General features: G+C 47.4%; 1 protein-coding gene across 5 annotated transcripts in view; it reads left to right on the forward strand.

Annotated features, from left to right (window-relative positions):
* Positions 1-14202, forward strand: part of CNOT1 (CCR4-NOT transcription complex subunit 1) — a 160559-nt gene that overhangs the window by 6513 nt on the left and 139844 nt on the right. For all 5 annotated transcript variants that reach the window (XM_083370494.1, XM_083370496.1, XM_083370498.1 and 2 more), the window contains exon 2: positions 12941-13212. In XM_083370494.1, the coding sequence (XP_083226620.1) occupies positions 13111-13212 (102 nt within the window). In that variant the 5' untranslated portion in view covers positions 12941-13110. The remainder of the gene's footprint in view (positions 1-12940; positions 13213-14202) is intronic.

The following is a 14202-nucleotide window of genomic DNA, read 5'->3' on the forward strand; positions in this document are numbered from 1 at the left end:
TGCATACCTGCTTTACCCATAGGTAGAGGAACTTCATTAAAATATTCACAAACTGGGTCTCTTTTATGGCCTGCTGCCATTTTATTCCTCAAGGGAGGAATAAAGCACTTCAAACTATGTGCAGAAAGATTGCAAGGTTTATAAGCTGCTTAGAAGGTTTCACTTTCATTTTTACTGCCTGCCCTTTCTCCTCACACTTGGAGCCTGGTACAGATGCATTTCTCTTCAAACAACAACAACAACAACAATAATAATAAGTTGGAAGGGACCTTGGAAGTCATCTAGTCCAGCCCCCTGCTCAGGCAGGAAACCTTATATCATTTCAGGCAAATGGCTGTCCAGTCTCTTCTTAAAAACCTCCAGTGTTGGAGCATTCACCACCTCTGGAGGCAGGTTGTTCCACTGGTTAATTGTTCTAACTGTCAGGAAGCTTCTCCTTAATTCTAGGTTGCTTCTCTCCTTGACTAGTTTCCATCCGTTGCTTCTTGTCCTGCTTTCAGGTGCTTTGGAGAATAGCTTGACTCCCTCTTCTTTGTGGCAGCCCCTTAGATATTGGAACACTGCTATCATGTCACCCCTCACTCTTCTCTTCGTTAAACTACACATACCCGATTCCAGCAACCGTTCCCTATATGTTTTAGCCTCCAGCCCTCTAATCATCTTTGTTACTCTTCTCTGTACCCTTTCTAAAGTCTCGACATCTTTTTTACATCGTGGTGACCAAAACTGGATGCAGTATTCCAGGTGTGGCCTTACCAAAGCATTGTAAAGTGGTATTAGTACTTCACTTGATCTTGATTCTATCCCTCTGTTAATGCAGCCTAGCACTGTGTTGGCTTTTTTGGCAGCTGCAGCACACTGCTGGCTCATATTGAAGTGATTGTCTACTAGGACTCCGAGATCCCTCTCACAGTTACTATTATTGAGCAAGGTACCACCTATACCTGTGCATTTGATTTTTCTTGCCTAAATGTAGAACCTTACTTTTTTCACCATTGAATTTCATTTTGTTAGATAGCGCCCAGTGTTCGAGTCTGTCCAGATCCTCCTGTATCTTAAGCCTATCTTCTGGAGTATTGGCTATTCCTGCCAGCTTGGTGTCGTCTGCAAATTTGATGAGTTCCCCATCTATCTGGATGAAGCGGATTATCTGGACCCTTACCAATCGGGTTTCAGGCCCGGGCACAGCATGGAGACGGCATTGGTCGCTCTGGTGAATGATCTCTGGAGGGCTCGGGATAGGGGATATTCCTCTGTCCTAGTCCTATTAGACCTCTCGGCGGCTTTCGATACCATCGACCATGGTATCTTGCTGCGGCGTCTCAGGGGATTGGGAGTGGGAGGCACAGTTTTTCAGTGGTTCTCCTCCTATCTCCTGGGACGCTCGCAGTCGGTGTTGGCAGGGGGGCAGAGGTCGACCTCTAGGACTCTCGCTTGTGGAGTTCCTCAGGGATCGGTCCTCTCGCCCCTTCTGTTCAACATCTATATGAAACCGCTGGGTGAGATCATTCGTGGTTTTGGAGTTGGGTATCATCAATATGCCGATGATACCCAACTTTTTATTTCGACCCCAAACCACCCCAGTGATGCCCTCGCTGTGATGTCCCGTTGCCTGGAGGCGGTTCGGGTCTGGATGGGGAGGAACAGACTTCAACTCAACCCTGACAAGACTGAGTGGCTGTACATTCCGGCATCCCGGGACATTCAAAATGTTCCATCTCTTTCTATGGGGGGTGAGCTCTTACCCCCCGTGGATAGGGCTCGCAACTTGGGAGTCCTCCTAGATTCACGGCTTACCCTGGAAGATCATATAGTGGCCGTGACTAGGGGGGCTTTCGCCCAGGTTCGCCTGGTGCGCCAGTTGCGACCCTATCTGAACCGGGATGCCCTGTGTACGGTCACTCATGCGCTCGTGACCTCTCGCCTTGACTACTGTAATGCTCTCTACATGGGGCTTCCCTTGAAGACCACTCGGAGGCTCCAACTGGTACAGAATGCGGCCGCGAGAGTTGTCTTGGGAGTTTCCCGGTACTCCCATGTTACACCTTTGCTCCGCGAGCTGCATTGGTTACCAGTTGTCTTTCGGGTGAGGTTCAAGGTTTTGGTTACGATCTTTAAGTCCTTACATGGCATGGGTCCGGGATACCTCAGGGACCACCTGCTGCCGGCATCAACTCCCCTCCGCCCTGTGCGTTCCCACAGAGAGGGCCTCCTCAGGGTGCCGCCAGTCAAGGAATGCCGACTGGTGGCCCCCAGGGGGAGGGCCTTCTCTGTGGGCGCTCCGGCAGTATGGAACCAACTGCCGGTGGAGCTCCGGACGGCATCAGACCTCCGAACTTTCCGTCGGGGCCTGAAGACCCACCTATTTGAAATGGCTGGTCTGGCCTGACGGGGGATTATGGGTTTTAATTTGTCGTTTTAGATTTGTATTACTGTTTTTAACTGGGCATGGGTTTAATCTTTTTTAATTTTTGTATTGTCTTTTTTTATATATGCCCTGTGAACCGCCCTGAGTCCCTACCAAGGAGAAGGGCGGTATACAAATTAAATAAAACTTGAAACTTGAAACTATCTCCTCATCCAAATCGTTGATGAAGATGTTGAAGAGCACTGGGCCCAGAACAGAGCCCTGGGGCACCCCACTACACACTTCCTTCCATGTAGATGCAGTTCCATTGAGGACCACACACTGAGTACGGCCTGTCAGCCAGCTACGAATCCATCTGGTGGTGATGCTATCTAACCCACATTTTTCTATCTTATCAAGTAGTAGGTTGTGATCTACTTTATCAAATGCCTTACTGAAGTCCAAGTAAATTATATCTACAGCATTCCTCTGGTCCACTAGTTTTGTCACTTGGTCAAAGAATGTAATAAGATTTGTCTGGCATGATCTGTTTTTGACAAACCCATGTAGACTTTTAGTGATGACTTCGTTTGCATCAAGGTGTTCGCTGATTTGTTATTTGATTATCTTTTCCAGAATCTTCCCAGGTATTGAGGTCAGGCTGATAGGTCTGTAGTTTCCTGGATCTATTTTTTTCCCTTTTTTGAATATGGGAACTACATCAGCTCTCTTCCAATCCTCTGGTGGTTCCCCAGTGCTCCAGGAACTATGAAAAATATAGTTCAGTGGTTCTGAGATCACGTCTGCCAGTTCCTTGAGAACTTTGGGGTGTAATCCTGGTCCTGGTGATTTGAACTCGTCTAGGCTGGACAGGTGTTCACTTACCATTTTTTTGCCTATCTTAACTTGCATTTCTATTCTGTTTTTTATGGCACTGGTTTTGGTAGGTTGGACTGTTTTTTCCCTTTGTGTAAAGACAGATGCAAAAAACGAGTTAAATAGTTCTGCTTTCTCCCTATTGCCTGTCACCTTCTTGCCACTTTCCCCCACTAATGGACCAATCATTTCCTTAATTTTTTTCTTGTTTTTTATATGTTGAAAGAAGCATTTTTTTGTTATTTTTGACTTTGGTCGCAAGCCTTAGTTCATTTTGAGCCTTAAGCTTTCCTCACTTTATCTTTGCAGGCACGGGCTATTTGCTGATATTCTGACTTAGTTATGTGCCTCTCTTTCCAATTCTTATACTTGTCCTTTTTATCTTTCAATTTATCAGAGAGTTCTTTATGCAGCCATGCTGGTTTCTTTTGAGAGCTGTTATTTTTCTTCTTTGTTGGTATTGTACTAGACTGGGCCTTTATTATCTCGCTTTTCAAAATTTCCCAAGCTTCTTGAGTTGTTTTCCCCTTTAGGATTCTCATCCATGGAATTCTTCCCATGGTCTCTCTAAGTTTATTGAAATTAGCTCTTTTAAAGTCCAAGACTCTAGTTTGGCTGTGTTCTATTGCTTGTGCTTCCAGAATGTTGAATTCCAATATTGCATGATCACTTCCCCCCAAGGTTCCTGTGGCTTCGACACCTTCTATCATTTCATCTCTGTTTGTGAGAATTAAATCCAATATGGCTAATCCCCTAGTTTCCTTCTCTACTTTTTGGGAGAGAAAGTTGTCTGCTAGGTTTGACAGGAATCTGTTTGATCTTCCACTTGGTGCAGAATTTGTCTCCCAGTTGATATCAGGGTAATTAAAGTCCCCCATTACTATTGTGATGTGCTTCTTAGTTAGCTGACTAGCAAAAAGTTCATCTATTTCCTCTGCTTGGTTGGGCGGCCTATAGTATACACCTATGGCAATGTCATTTTCCCCCCTTTTATATTGACCCAAATGCATTCAAGTTTACAGTTTTCGTCATTGTTGTGCTCTATTTCTGTAGAGATAAAGTTATTTCTTATATAGAGAGCAACTAGCTGTGTGTTCCATTTGTAGGTTTTGTCCCACCATGTTTCCGTAATGGCAACAATATCATATCTGCCCTCATTTACCTGAATTTCTAGTTCACCCTGCTTACTGTTCATACTCTGTGCATTAGTGTATAGACATTTGAGTCCTTTATGACTGACTGACAGTTTGTAGTGTACAAAGATTTGCAAAACAATGGGATAAAGGAATATTCCTGAACTTTGTTTTATGATTTATTTCATGGTTACTGTGAAATTCAATGCAGTGCATGTTATCTTAGCTTGCAGAGCTTGGATTCATTGAATGAGTTTACCAAAAATGTAAATATTACCGAATATACAGCTCATGCTATATAACTAAGCTCTATTTCATGCTGACTAAACTAAATTATTAATATATCTTAAATAGAAAACTATCTTTAGATTTTAATTCCAAAAAGCATTTTATTAAAATAAATTTGATAAAAATAAAAAAAATATCTGTTTTTTTATTTATTTTTTAAAAACATCGATTATTATTCACCCTGCCACAAGGTAACTCTTGGTGGCTTACAGTGTTAAAAAGAATACAGTAATAAACATGTATGTAATAAGAGTAAAATACTCAAAGGGCTGGAAAGGACCTTCAAGGTCTTCTTAGTCCAACCCCTTGCCCAAGGCAGGAATCCTTACCATCCCAGACAAATGATTATCCAATCTTTTCTTGAAAACCTTCAGTGAAACATCCATGCACAGGAGTTAAGTTGTTCCATTGCTTAGTCCTTAACCCTAACCTTTAACCCTAACCCTAACCCTTAATTCTAACCCTTAACCTTAACCCTAACCCTGACAAGCTTTGCTTCTTGTTCTGTGCTCAGATGCGATGGAGAATAAATTGATGCCCTCTTAATCTTGAACTGAGGTGATGACTAGCAGTTTGAACTGGGTCTTAGCAGTCACTGAAATGACTTCACTAGTCAGGTAGTCCTCACTTAAGGATAACAGATGGAACTGGCAACTTTGTCATTAAGCAATGTGGTTGTTTTGTAAGATACCTTAAATTGCAATAGACTTACAATCTCACTTCCACTGTGATCATTAAGTGAGACACCATGTGACTTTGACTTCAACAGATTCTCCATTAATTCTGTTTATTGGAAGCTGACTGAAGCACAGAAACGGCAGCAATGTTCTTAAGTGGAAGGACTGGTTACTTCTTCAGCACTGTCATAACTGAATGGTTGATAAGGAGCAGTTGTTAAGTGAGAACTACTGGTAGATGTAATTCTATATTTGTTAACTATTATGCCAGTAATCAAGCTGCTGCACCACATACAGTACATTTCAGTAGTCTAATAGAGTAATGGTGATGCCCTATGCTTTATGATTCACTGTAGCAAAATCCTCCCACTCTAGATAGCATCATAGACAGGACATCAGCCAAAGCCTTCCTGGCCATGAAGCATATAAGTACCAATAAAGGAGAATATTTGTAGCTCAGGGTTGGTGCTTGGTTGTTTTCTTGTAGATGTTTCATTGCCCAAACCAGGTAACATCAGTGCTAGACTAGACATTCTTGCATTACATCCCCAATCTCCCGCATTATGTGTCACCCTTAAACAATTTATAGGGGTGAGAGAAATAGTCCAGAAGGCTCCAACTAGGCCCAGGGCTGTCTCCTTTTTGCCCCACCTGTGGACCAGTAGCACTTCCCCCATCCCTTGTTTGCACTACTGCTAAAATATAAGTTCTTCTGGTAATGGAAGATGTGATTGGAAATAATGGAGACAGACTTTTGTATATGAGGTGCTGACATTCCAAGAAATCTTTCTCCACCAACTACATGCAGCCTCCCAAATTTCAACAAGATTGTCCTTATTTAGGATACCTTCTGAGATGATGTTAAAGCGTTGAAACTCAGAATCTCAATTCCTCTTACACTTCACTTGGCCATCCTATTTCCCTCATTTTTTTGCATTGTACCACTTTTGTCGCCCAGCAAGGTGTCAAAAACATGACCAAAAAAAGAGAGGGAAAAAATGATAAAGTACAGGTAGTCCTCAACTTAGAACAATTCGCTTAGTGACTGTTTGAAGTTACAACGGCACTGAAAAAGTGACTTATGACCATTTTTCACACTTATGACTGTTGCAGCATCCCCAGTGTCATGTGATTTATGTTTGGATGCTTGGCAACTGATTCATACTTATGATGGTCACAGTGTCCCAGGGTCACGTGATCAAGTTTTATAACTTTTTGACGAGTGAAGTCAGTGGCCGGGGGGGGGGGAGCTCATCACTCAGGTTGCAGGGTGCCTGTGTGGGGGGAATCCCTGGGTCTGGTGGAGGGGGGTGGGACTGGGGTGGATGCCCTCCCTCTCTCCCATTGTCCCTTCCTTCCTTTCTTCCCTCCTTCTTTGTCCCTTCCTCCTTTCCCCCTTCATCTCCCCTTCCTTCCCTCCCTCCTATCTCTCCCGCCCTCCCATCTGTCCCGCCCCCTCCGCTTCCCTCCTCCCTCCCTTCCTTCTCTGGGAGCTTGAGGTTGCTTCTTAAGTGAGGCCAGTAAATACTTACTGGGTATAACACAGCTCTCAATAAGTTTCTGACTGAAATCATTGGTGATGACTTGTACTATCATAAAGCTTCCTGTCAAGTTCTATGTTTCAGTATTTCAAAACCTGTGTTCTTAGAGAGGTGTCCAGTAGGATGGAGCAAGTGCTTGCCTTTTTTTTAAGAGAATACTTTGGGGACTGTGGGAATGTAGGAACTGTCTGTCTGAAAAGAGAACCTTTTTTCCTCATGCAGAGTGACAAGATGCCATGGCAAGTGGTTGGTAGATAAGGAAAGCAATCTATCTATGCTCAGAAATGAATTCCAGTGTGGTTATGATTTTAACTCAGCTTTTATTCCCTTTAAAATAGGGGTAGGGCTGCACCTAAACAGATAATTAGCAAAGACAGGGATCACAGAAACAATACTACTGCTTTTTAAAAACTGAGCTCCTTGTTTGGAGGACTATGTGGATTCTTCCAAGGAGCAGAGAAACAAAATTTAGAAGACATGGAAAGGCATCAAAAGCTGTTGATAGAAAGCAAGCGAGATGCGCAGGAGTGCGAGGTCAGTGTTTCTGAGCATACGCTGAGTCGCGCTCCTGGAAATCTCACTCGCTTTCAGCTTGCTTTCTTCAAGCAAGTGAGATGCGCAGGAGCACGAGATCGGTGTTTCTGAGCACATGCCGATTCGTGCTCCTGGCAATCTTGCTCGCTTTCCACTTGCGGAGTTCGGGGCCGGCTGTATGGAGTCGCGGCAGGTCGACTGGAGCCTGTCGGCAGAGGTCGGGACTAGCCATATGTAGTCACCAGCTGATTGGTGGCCCCAGATGCAGCCTCCTGGGTGCATGGCATTGCGCTGACCCGCTGGGAGCTCTCTGTGGACTGCAGCCCGTTGGCGGAGGTTGGTGCTGGCTGTATGGAGTCCCCACAGTGGAGGGGTAGGGAGTCAGGCGGGCACATTTTTCCCTCCACACCCGCATTCTGTTGGCGCGCATCATCAAAACAAATGGCCTCGATTCCCACCTGTTGCTGTGGGATGACTCCTCGGGGAGGAAACGCCGTCTGGCCACTTTGCTTTTCCCTCCGTAAAGCCGGGCAACTCGGGAAGAGGAGAGGGGGAAACATCTCGAGCCCCGGGAGGCAACGTGAGGGCCGTGAGGGGTACCACAAACTCGCGGGGGGGAGAGGAAAATAAGATGGAAGAGAGTGAGGCCGCAACAGAGAAAGAGAGAAGGGGGAAAAGAAGGAGGGGAGTTGTGAGGTTGGTGCTCAGGGCTGCGATGCGAGCGGTCTCAAACACCTACCTGCTGAGCGAGTGGATAGGTCTGTCCCCTTCAGGCTTGCGCTTGCTTCTGAAGTAAGAGAGGGCTAAGGACGACACGGATCCCGCACGAGAAGAGTTCGATCCAGTTGCTGCACAATGAGTCCCTGAGGAGGGCGGGGCCTTGTTCTACTCCTGTGCTCTTCGCACACCCTCAGTAGGGTTCCTGTAGGGCAGGCTGCCGCCAAGCAGCTTGTTTTCCAGCAGCAAGTGCTGGGAAGGAGCAGAGGCAGGGGGGAGGAAGGCGACCCCATGTACCACCAGCTGGAAAGCCCTGGTCTAACCGACGGGTCAGCAACCCGCAGCTCTGGAGCCGCATACGGCTCTTTAAGCTGTCTCCTGTGGTTCCGCTATGTGCAGTTCCGAAAAAAAAGTAGGAGTAAAAAAGTTCAATCAATTCAAACTTCACACACACACACACACACACACACACACACACACACCTCGCGAAGTTTGAATTTGATTGGTTGAACTTCTTTGGTTTGTGGGACTGCCCACAAGCCGTTTGTGGGAGTCCCCACAAACCTCTGCTTCTTCGGACTGCATGTGGTGGAAGCGGAGGAAGAGACGGGAGGACTGGAAAGGTGAGTGGGCCCTTTTTCTACCTGCTGCATGGGTGGGGGTGGCCAGTCTCAGGGTGCCCCGGGCCCTCCTCTTCCCTGCCCGGCAGGTCTCCCCTCGCCCTGCTCTGCCACCACCTCTGCTAGCCCAGGTGGTGGATGTGGATTTGCCTGCCCATGTCTCGGCAGCAGCAGAGGCGGTGGTTCCTCTCGCTGCGCCCTGCACTTGCCTGCCCTCCCGTCTAAATGCAGGCGGGCCCAGACTGGTTGGAGGGGGCACCATTTATCCCTCCCCAAGCAGCTGTAGCCAGTACTCCTGCTGACAGCATTGACACACACACACACACACACACACACACACACACACACACACACACATCACCATTTCTCCAGGGACCCAGAGGTGTCCCCACCGCCGCATGGTCATCCGCCTGCTCCGGGCCTGCCTCTTTCCTGCCCGGCGGGTCTCCCCTCGCCCTGCTCCGCCGCCACCACCTCTGCTAGCCCGGGAGGGTGGGTTGCTGCAAGGCAGGCGGGGATCTTGGAAGCTTCGCCTGTCGGCCCCTGCCTTTTGGCCGTCCCGCGGTCGGTGGATCTTCCAAGAGATTCCCCCGCGGTGCCTGCCAGGCCTGATGAACTTTGCAGCAAGTCCAAGCCATTGGCGCGCCTCCCCTGTCGCCGTTTGTGCAGGGACCTAGAGGCATCCCTGCTGCCACATGGGGATCCACCTGCCCAGGGCTGGGTGGCAGCAGAGGGGGCGGTTCCTCTCGCTGCACCCTGTCGGAGTTGGCACTGTTTACCCTTCATTCTCCAGATTCTGCCGCAACGTCACCTCCGCCTCCCCCTTCTCTCCACTGCCTGGCTCGAAGAAAGAGGAGCTGCCACTGCAGCTCCGCCAGCCTCCACCTGCTTGTCAAGTACTGCCTGCCAGGCACGGCGAGGGGACTAGGCCTCCCCAACAGCATCAGCCACCTTCCTCTTGCTGTTGTCTGGGAGCCGTAGCCACCAGGACGATTGCCCAGCCCTTGGGGACTGCTGCCGCCATGGGGGCTGGCATACGAAGTTGGTTCTGCGGGGGAGGCGAAGGTTGGCAGAGCTGCGGCAGTGGCTCCTCTTCCTTTGAGCCAGGCAGTGGAGAGAAGGGGGAGGCGGAGGCTGCGGTGGCGGCGGCTCCTCTTCCTTCAGGACAGGCAGTGGACAGAAGGGGGAGGCGGAGGTGACGTCACAGCAGAATCTGGAGACTGAAGGTGTTGCATCACCATGAGAGAGGGGAAGGGTAAACGATGCCCCCTACAACAGGGTGCAGCAAGAGGAACTGCCCCCTTTGCTGCCACCCAGCCCTGGGCAGGCGGATCCCCTCCAGGTCCTTGCACAAACAGCGACAGGGCAGGCAGTACTTGGCAAATGGGTATGGGCGATGCCGCCGATAGCTGAAGAAGGTGCGAGCTGTGGAAAAAAACTTGTACTCCAGTTCTTCCCAGAGAAAGTCCCAGAGAGGGACTTGCATTACTTCAGAGATCTTGTTTTTATTCGGGAATTAAATTTCACATATGTTCGGCAATGTTCATGCCCAAGCAGGAGACGTGTGCGCGGTACCATAATTGAAGCCACGCGAGGAGCCGAGCTTAGCAAAAGCACCTCTGATGCATTTTTCTCCGCCCAAGAAGCAAAATAAAAGGTGGCCGGGCGCCCAGGGTGCGCGCTTACGCTCAGCTGTATGTTTGGAACCCACGCGCTCCGTTTGTAGTTACGACGTCCCCAGCTCCTTATCGCTCAGCCCGCCTGCCTTGCAGCAACCCACCCTTTCCTCTTCCCCCCCCACTACTACCTTTCTACGCCTCCACTCGGAGATTCCCCCGCGGTGGCTCCAAGTGCTGGCGGCTTCAAGTGCTGGCGAGAAGGGTAGTAGTGGGGGGGGAGAGGAAAGGGTGGGTTACCGCAAGGCAGGCAGGCCGAGTGATAAAGAACTTGCCCAAGTAGAGCTGAGAATGCCACAACTACAAATGGAGCACGTGGGTTTCAAACATACAACTGAGCGTAAGTGTGCCTCCTGAGCGCCTGGCCACCCTTTATTTTGCTTCTCGGGCAGAGGAAAAGGCATCGGAGGTGCTTTTGCTAAGCTCGGCTCCTCGTGCGGCTTCGATTATGGTACCGCGCACACGTCTCCTGCTTGGGCATGAACATCTCTGAACATATGTGAAATTTAATTTCTGAATAAAAACAAGATCTCTGAAGTAATGCAAGTCCCTCTCTGGGACTTTCTCTTGGAAGAATCGGATTGTGAGGAGTTTTTCTTCACAGCTCGCACCTCCTTCTGCCGTTCGTGTGCTACTGAAAGGTGGTGATCCTGGGAAATCGCTCAGTCGGTGAGTAGCGCAAGCCGGAAGAGCGTAGGGGGCTGTCCGTGGGAGGCATCACATGGCAAGAGGTGCCGGGTGGCTGCTCTGCTGTAAGCGGTGCTCCAAGAGCCGGACGTGGGTGGGAGTTGGAAGTTCGGCGGGGAACAAAGGGAGCGCTGTGGAAAAGGGAGCCAGGTGGGCTGGGCACGTGCCACAGCGATGGCCGGGAGGACAGTAGCAAAAAGGGGACCAAGGGAGGGGCGGTGGGTTTGTGCCGTTCCTGAGCGGACCAAGTCTGGAGGGCAACTCACAAGGTGTCTCGGAGCTGGTGGGTGTTGCCTGGCGGAGAGGCGGGGTGGCGGGAGTTTGCAGGTGAGGGAGGCGGGCGAGCACCAGAAGATTTCCACCTTGGTTGCCCCTGTGGCAGGGTGTGAAAGAGCAAGTGGTTGTGCGTGTGAAGTTGCAGAAGATGTTAAACCGGAGGGACCCCTCGGATTGAGCTGCAAAGAGAGCTGGACCGGGGGGGGGGCAGGGCCAATGCATGTCTCGCCTTAGGCTCCACTTCAATGAAGCCTGTTCTGCGCATGCACATGTGCGCTTGCCTTTTGCAGCTCTTACTTTTTTCTTTTGTGAGGAAACCGGTTCTGAGTGGCTCTTTCACCGTTTCAGGTTGCCAACCCCTGGTCTAACCCAAGCAAGTAGTCTTGCTCACTACTTCCTGTAGGTGTCATTGCCACAGATCACAGCTGCAGTGGCTGCCTGTTCTACTCTTCTCGCTGCCATTTTGTCTCTGATTAGAAGTGGTCTGTACTTTGCCACTTCACCAGCAGTCCAACTTTGTAACTATGCCTGCTATGCCAAGTGCAGCCCTCTCTTGTCTGGTCTCAGCCATTATAACACCACTCACAATGATGACTATCACATACAGATGTCCCAGTGCCACTGTCATTCTCACTGCTTTTTTGGCCAATCTTTCCTGGTGAATAAGTAAAATCAATCCAATGAAGATATAATATAGAAACTCATAATCCAGAAATGCATGCCTCAAATTGTTAGGCATGTCAGAATGTCTTCTGTCACTTTGTTTCATCCTTCTGTTCTTGTCTCTGCTGTCCTCTTTATCTGGATCATTTTTGGGACTGAGCAAAAGTGGCTGGCCCAAAGTCCCCAGCTGACTTTGTGTTTAAGCTAGAACTCACTGTCTCCCAGTTTCTGGCTTGGTGCCTTTAACCACTACACCAGACTCTAGAAAAGTAAAATAGACTGAATTCATTGTGCATCATGTTTTTTAAAATCAGGTTTCTGTTGGTATTAAAGTAATACTATCTGTCATTTACTCTTATCCACCCTGCTCTAGGGCATAGTAATGACCCATGGAATTTGTCTGCAACAAAAGAGAGGCACTTACCATAGTTATGTTGCAGAATTAGAATTGTTTATTGAAGTTTAGGGAAAGGGAGGGAGTGTGAACATGTGAGAAAAGAGTAGCCAATACCCTTTAATGTTTGACATATAGCAAGTGGGAGGAGAAGAATGGTGGGACCTGATGGCTGTGTATGTTTGAGGTTCGTTCCCCACCCCCACCCCCAGTCTTGCAAATCCAATTCTGAAAAACCCTTGGAGAATAGGTTGGTAGGCCGTGTATTGGCCATATCTGAAATCATCTTTGATGTTCAGTGAATGAATTAAAAATTACTCTCCTGGACAGTTATATTGTAGTGCATAGGAAATGATGCTATGAATCGGGTGTCCCAATGTGCCTTCTCTCAGGTTTGGTCAACCTCTTTGCTGTGTTAAACCTATACTTTGCAGCTCCTACCATTTTTCTGAATAAAATGAAAAATAGTGTTATTAATGCTTAATGTAAAAATGTCTGCTTTATTTTTCAGGTGCCATGTTTCAGGACGTACTGGGAGTACTGGGAAAGAAGAACTAAAGACACAATATAACTTGAGATACAGTCTAAGTGGAAAAAAATTAACCTGTCTCTGAGGTGACTAAAGGGGAATAATGGTGATTTTGCGCCGGACTCGGCCGCCTGCTTCCGCCCCAACCAGCAATGAATCTTGACTCGCTCTCGCTGGCCTTGTCTCAAATCAGCTACCTGGTGGACAATTTAACTAAGAAAAACTACCGAGCCAGCCAGCAGGAAATACAGCATGTAAGTGGGGAGCATCACACTACTTTGGAATTGTGATGGGAAGAAGATAAGCTCATTGTCAGCTTATTTTGTACCACTGTGCTTTTCATACTACTTGAATTTCTGCAAATAACAAACATGGGTCTTATTGCAATCCATTTGCTGAAAGCTGTGTTTCATCTGGTGACATCAGCTGACAGTTTGCTGTCTCCAGATTAGTATCCAAATTGTGTTAGATGGCTTGGACTAAGTTCATGTTACCACTTATTAAAATTCCTGTGCTTAATTTTGTTTATAATTAGAAGTGTCAAAAGGGCTGTGTTTGCTTTGCTCCATTTTTTATCTGAGAGTAAGAGTACAGGTTTTGATCTACTCCATATTTTTTGGCCAGTCTGTCTTTTGGGATATTTTCCATGTTTGATTGCATTGCTACAACAAATACTTTTGATATTTTTTGATTAGACTGTAGCATGAAGAAAATGTTCTCTGGAGGATATTGCTACCATAAAAAGCATGTTTTCCTCTATTTAGCATTTAAGATAAGCATACAGTTAATTTTTAGTTATACATTTTTGTGAGTTTGCTATTTTTATAGTTATGTTTGCTATTTTCCAGGTTAAAAACAATCTAGTAGACAATTTGAGGCAGGCAATTCAATTTGTATATTGGGCTGCACACATTTTGAAAGTAAATTGATTCATTTTCCTGACTGTTTGATCCTGTTGGACCTGAGGAAGTAAACAGGGTTCTGCTTCTTAGTTATATCAGCTCTGTAATAGTTGGCTAAGGCCTCTTGGGAGGTGACATGTGGATGCATCGTAGTGGTGGTTAAATCCTCTTTGAGAGATGGTTCTATTGTCTGTTAAGGATAGCCTTCCCTAAGAGGCTATCACAGACAAAATAGTACTGGACAATTTATGTTGAGTTTCCAACCTTTACCTTTTGAGATTTGCACAGCAGCTTCAAAGAACTATGGAAGAGGTGGATTATCTGGACCCCTTTCAGTCAGGA

This window comes from Vipera ursinii (assembly GCF_947247035.1).
Source record: "Vipera ursinii genome assembly, chromosome: 10".
Lineage (NCBI taxonomy): Eukaryota > Metazoa > Chordata > Lepidosauria > Squamata > Viperidae > Vipera > Vipera ursinii.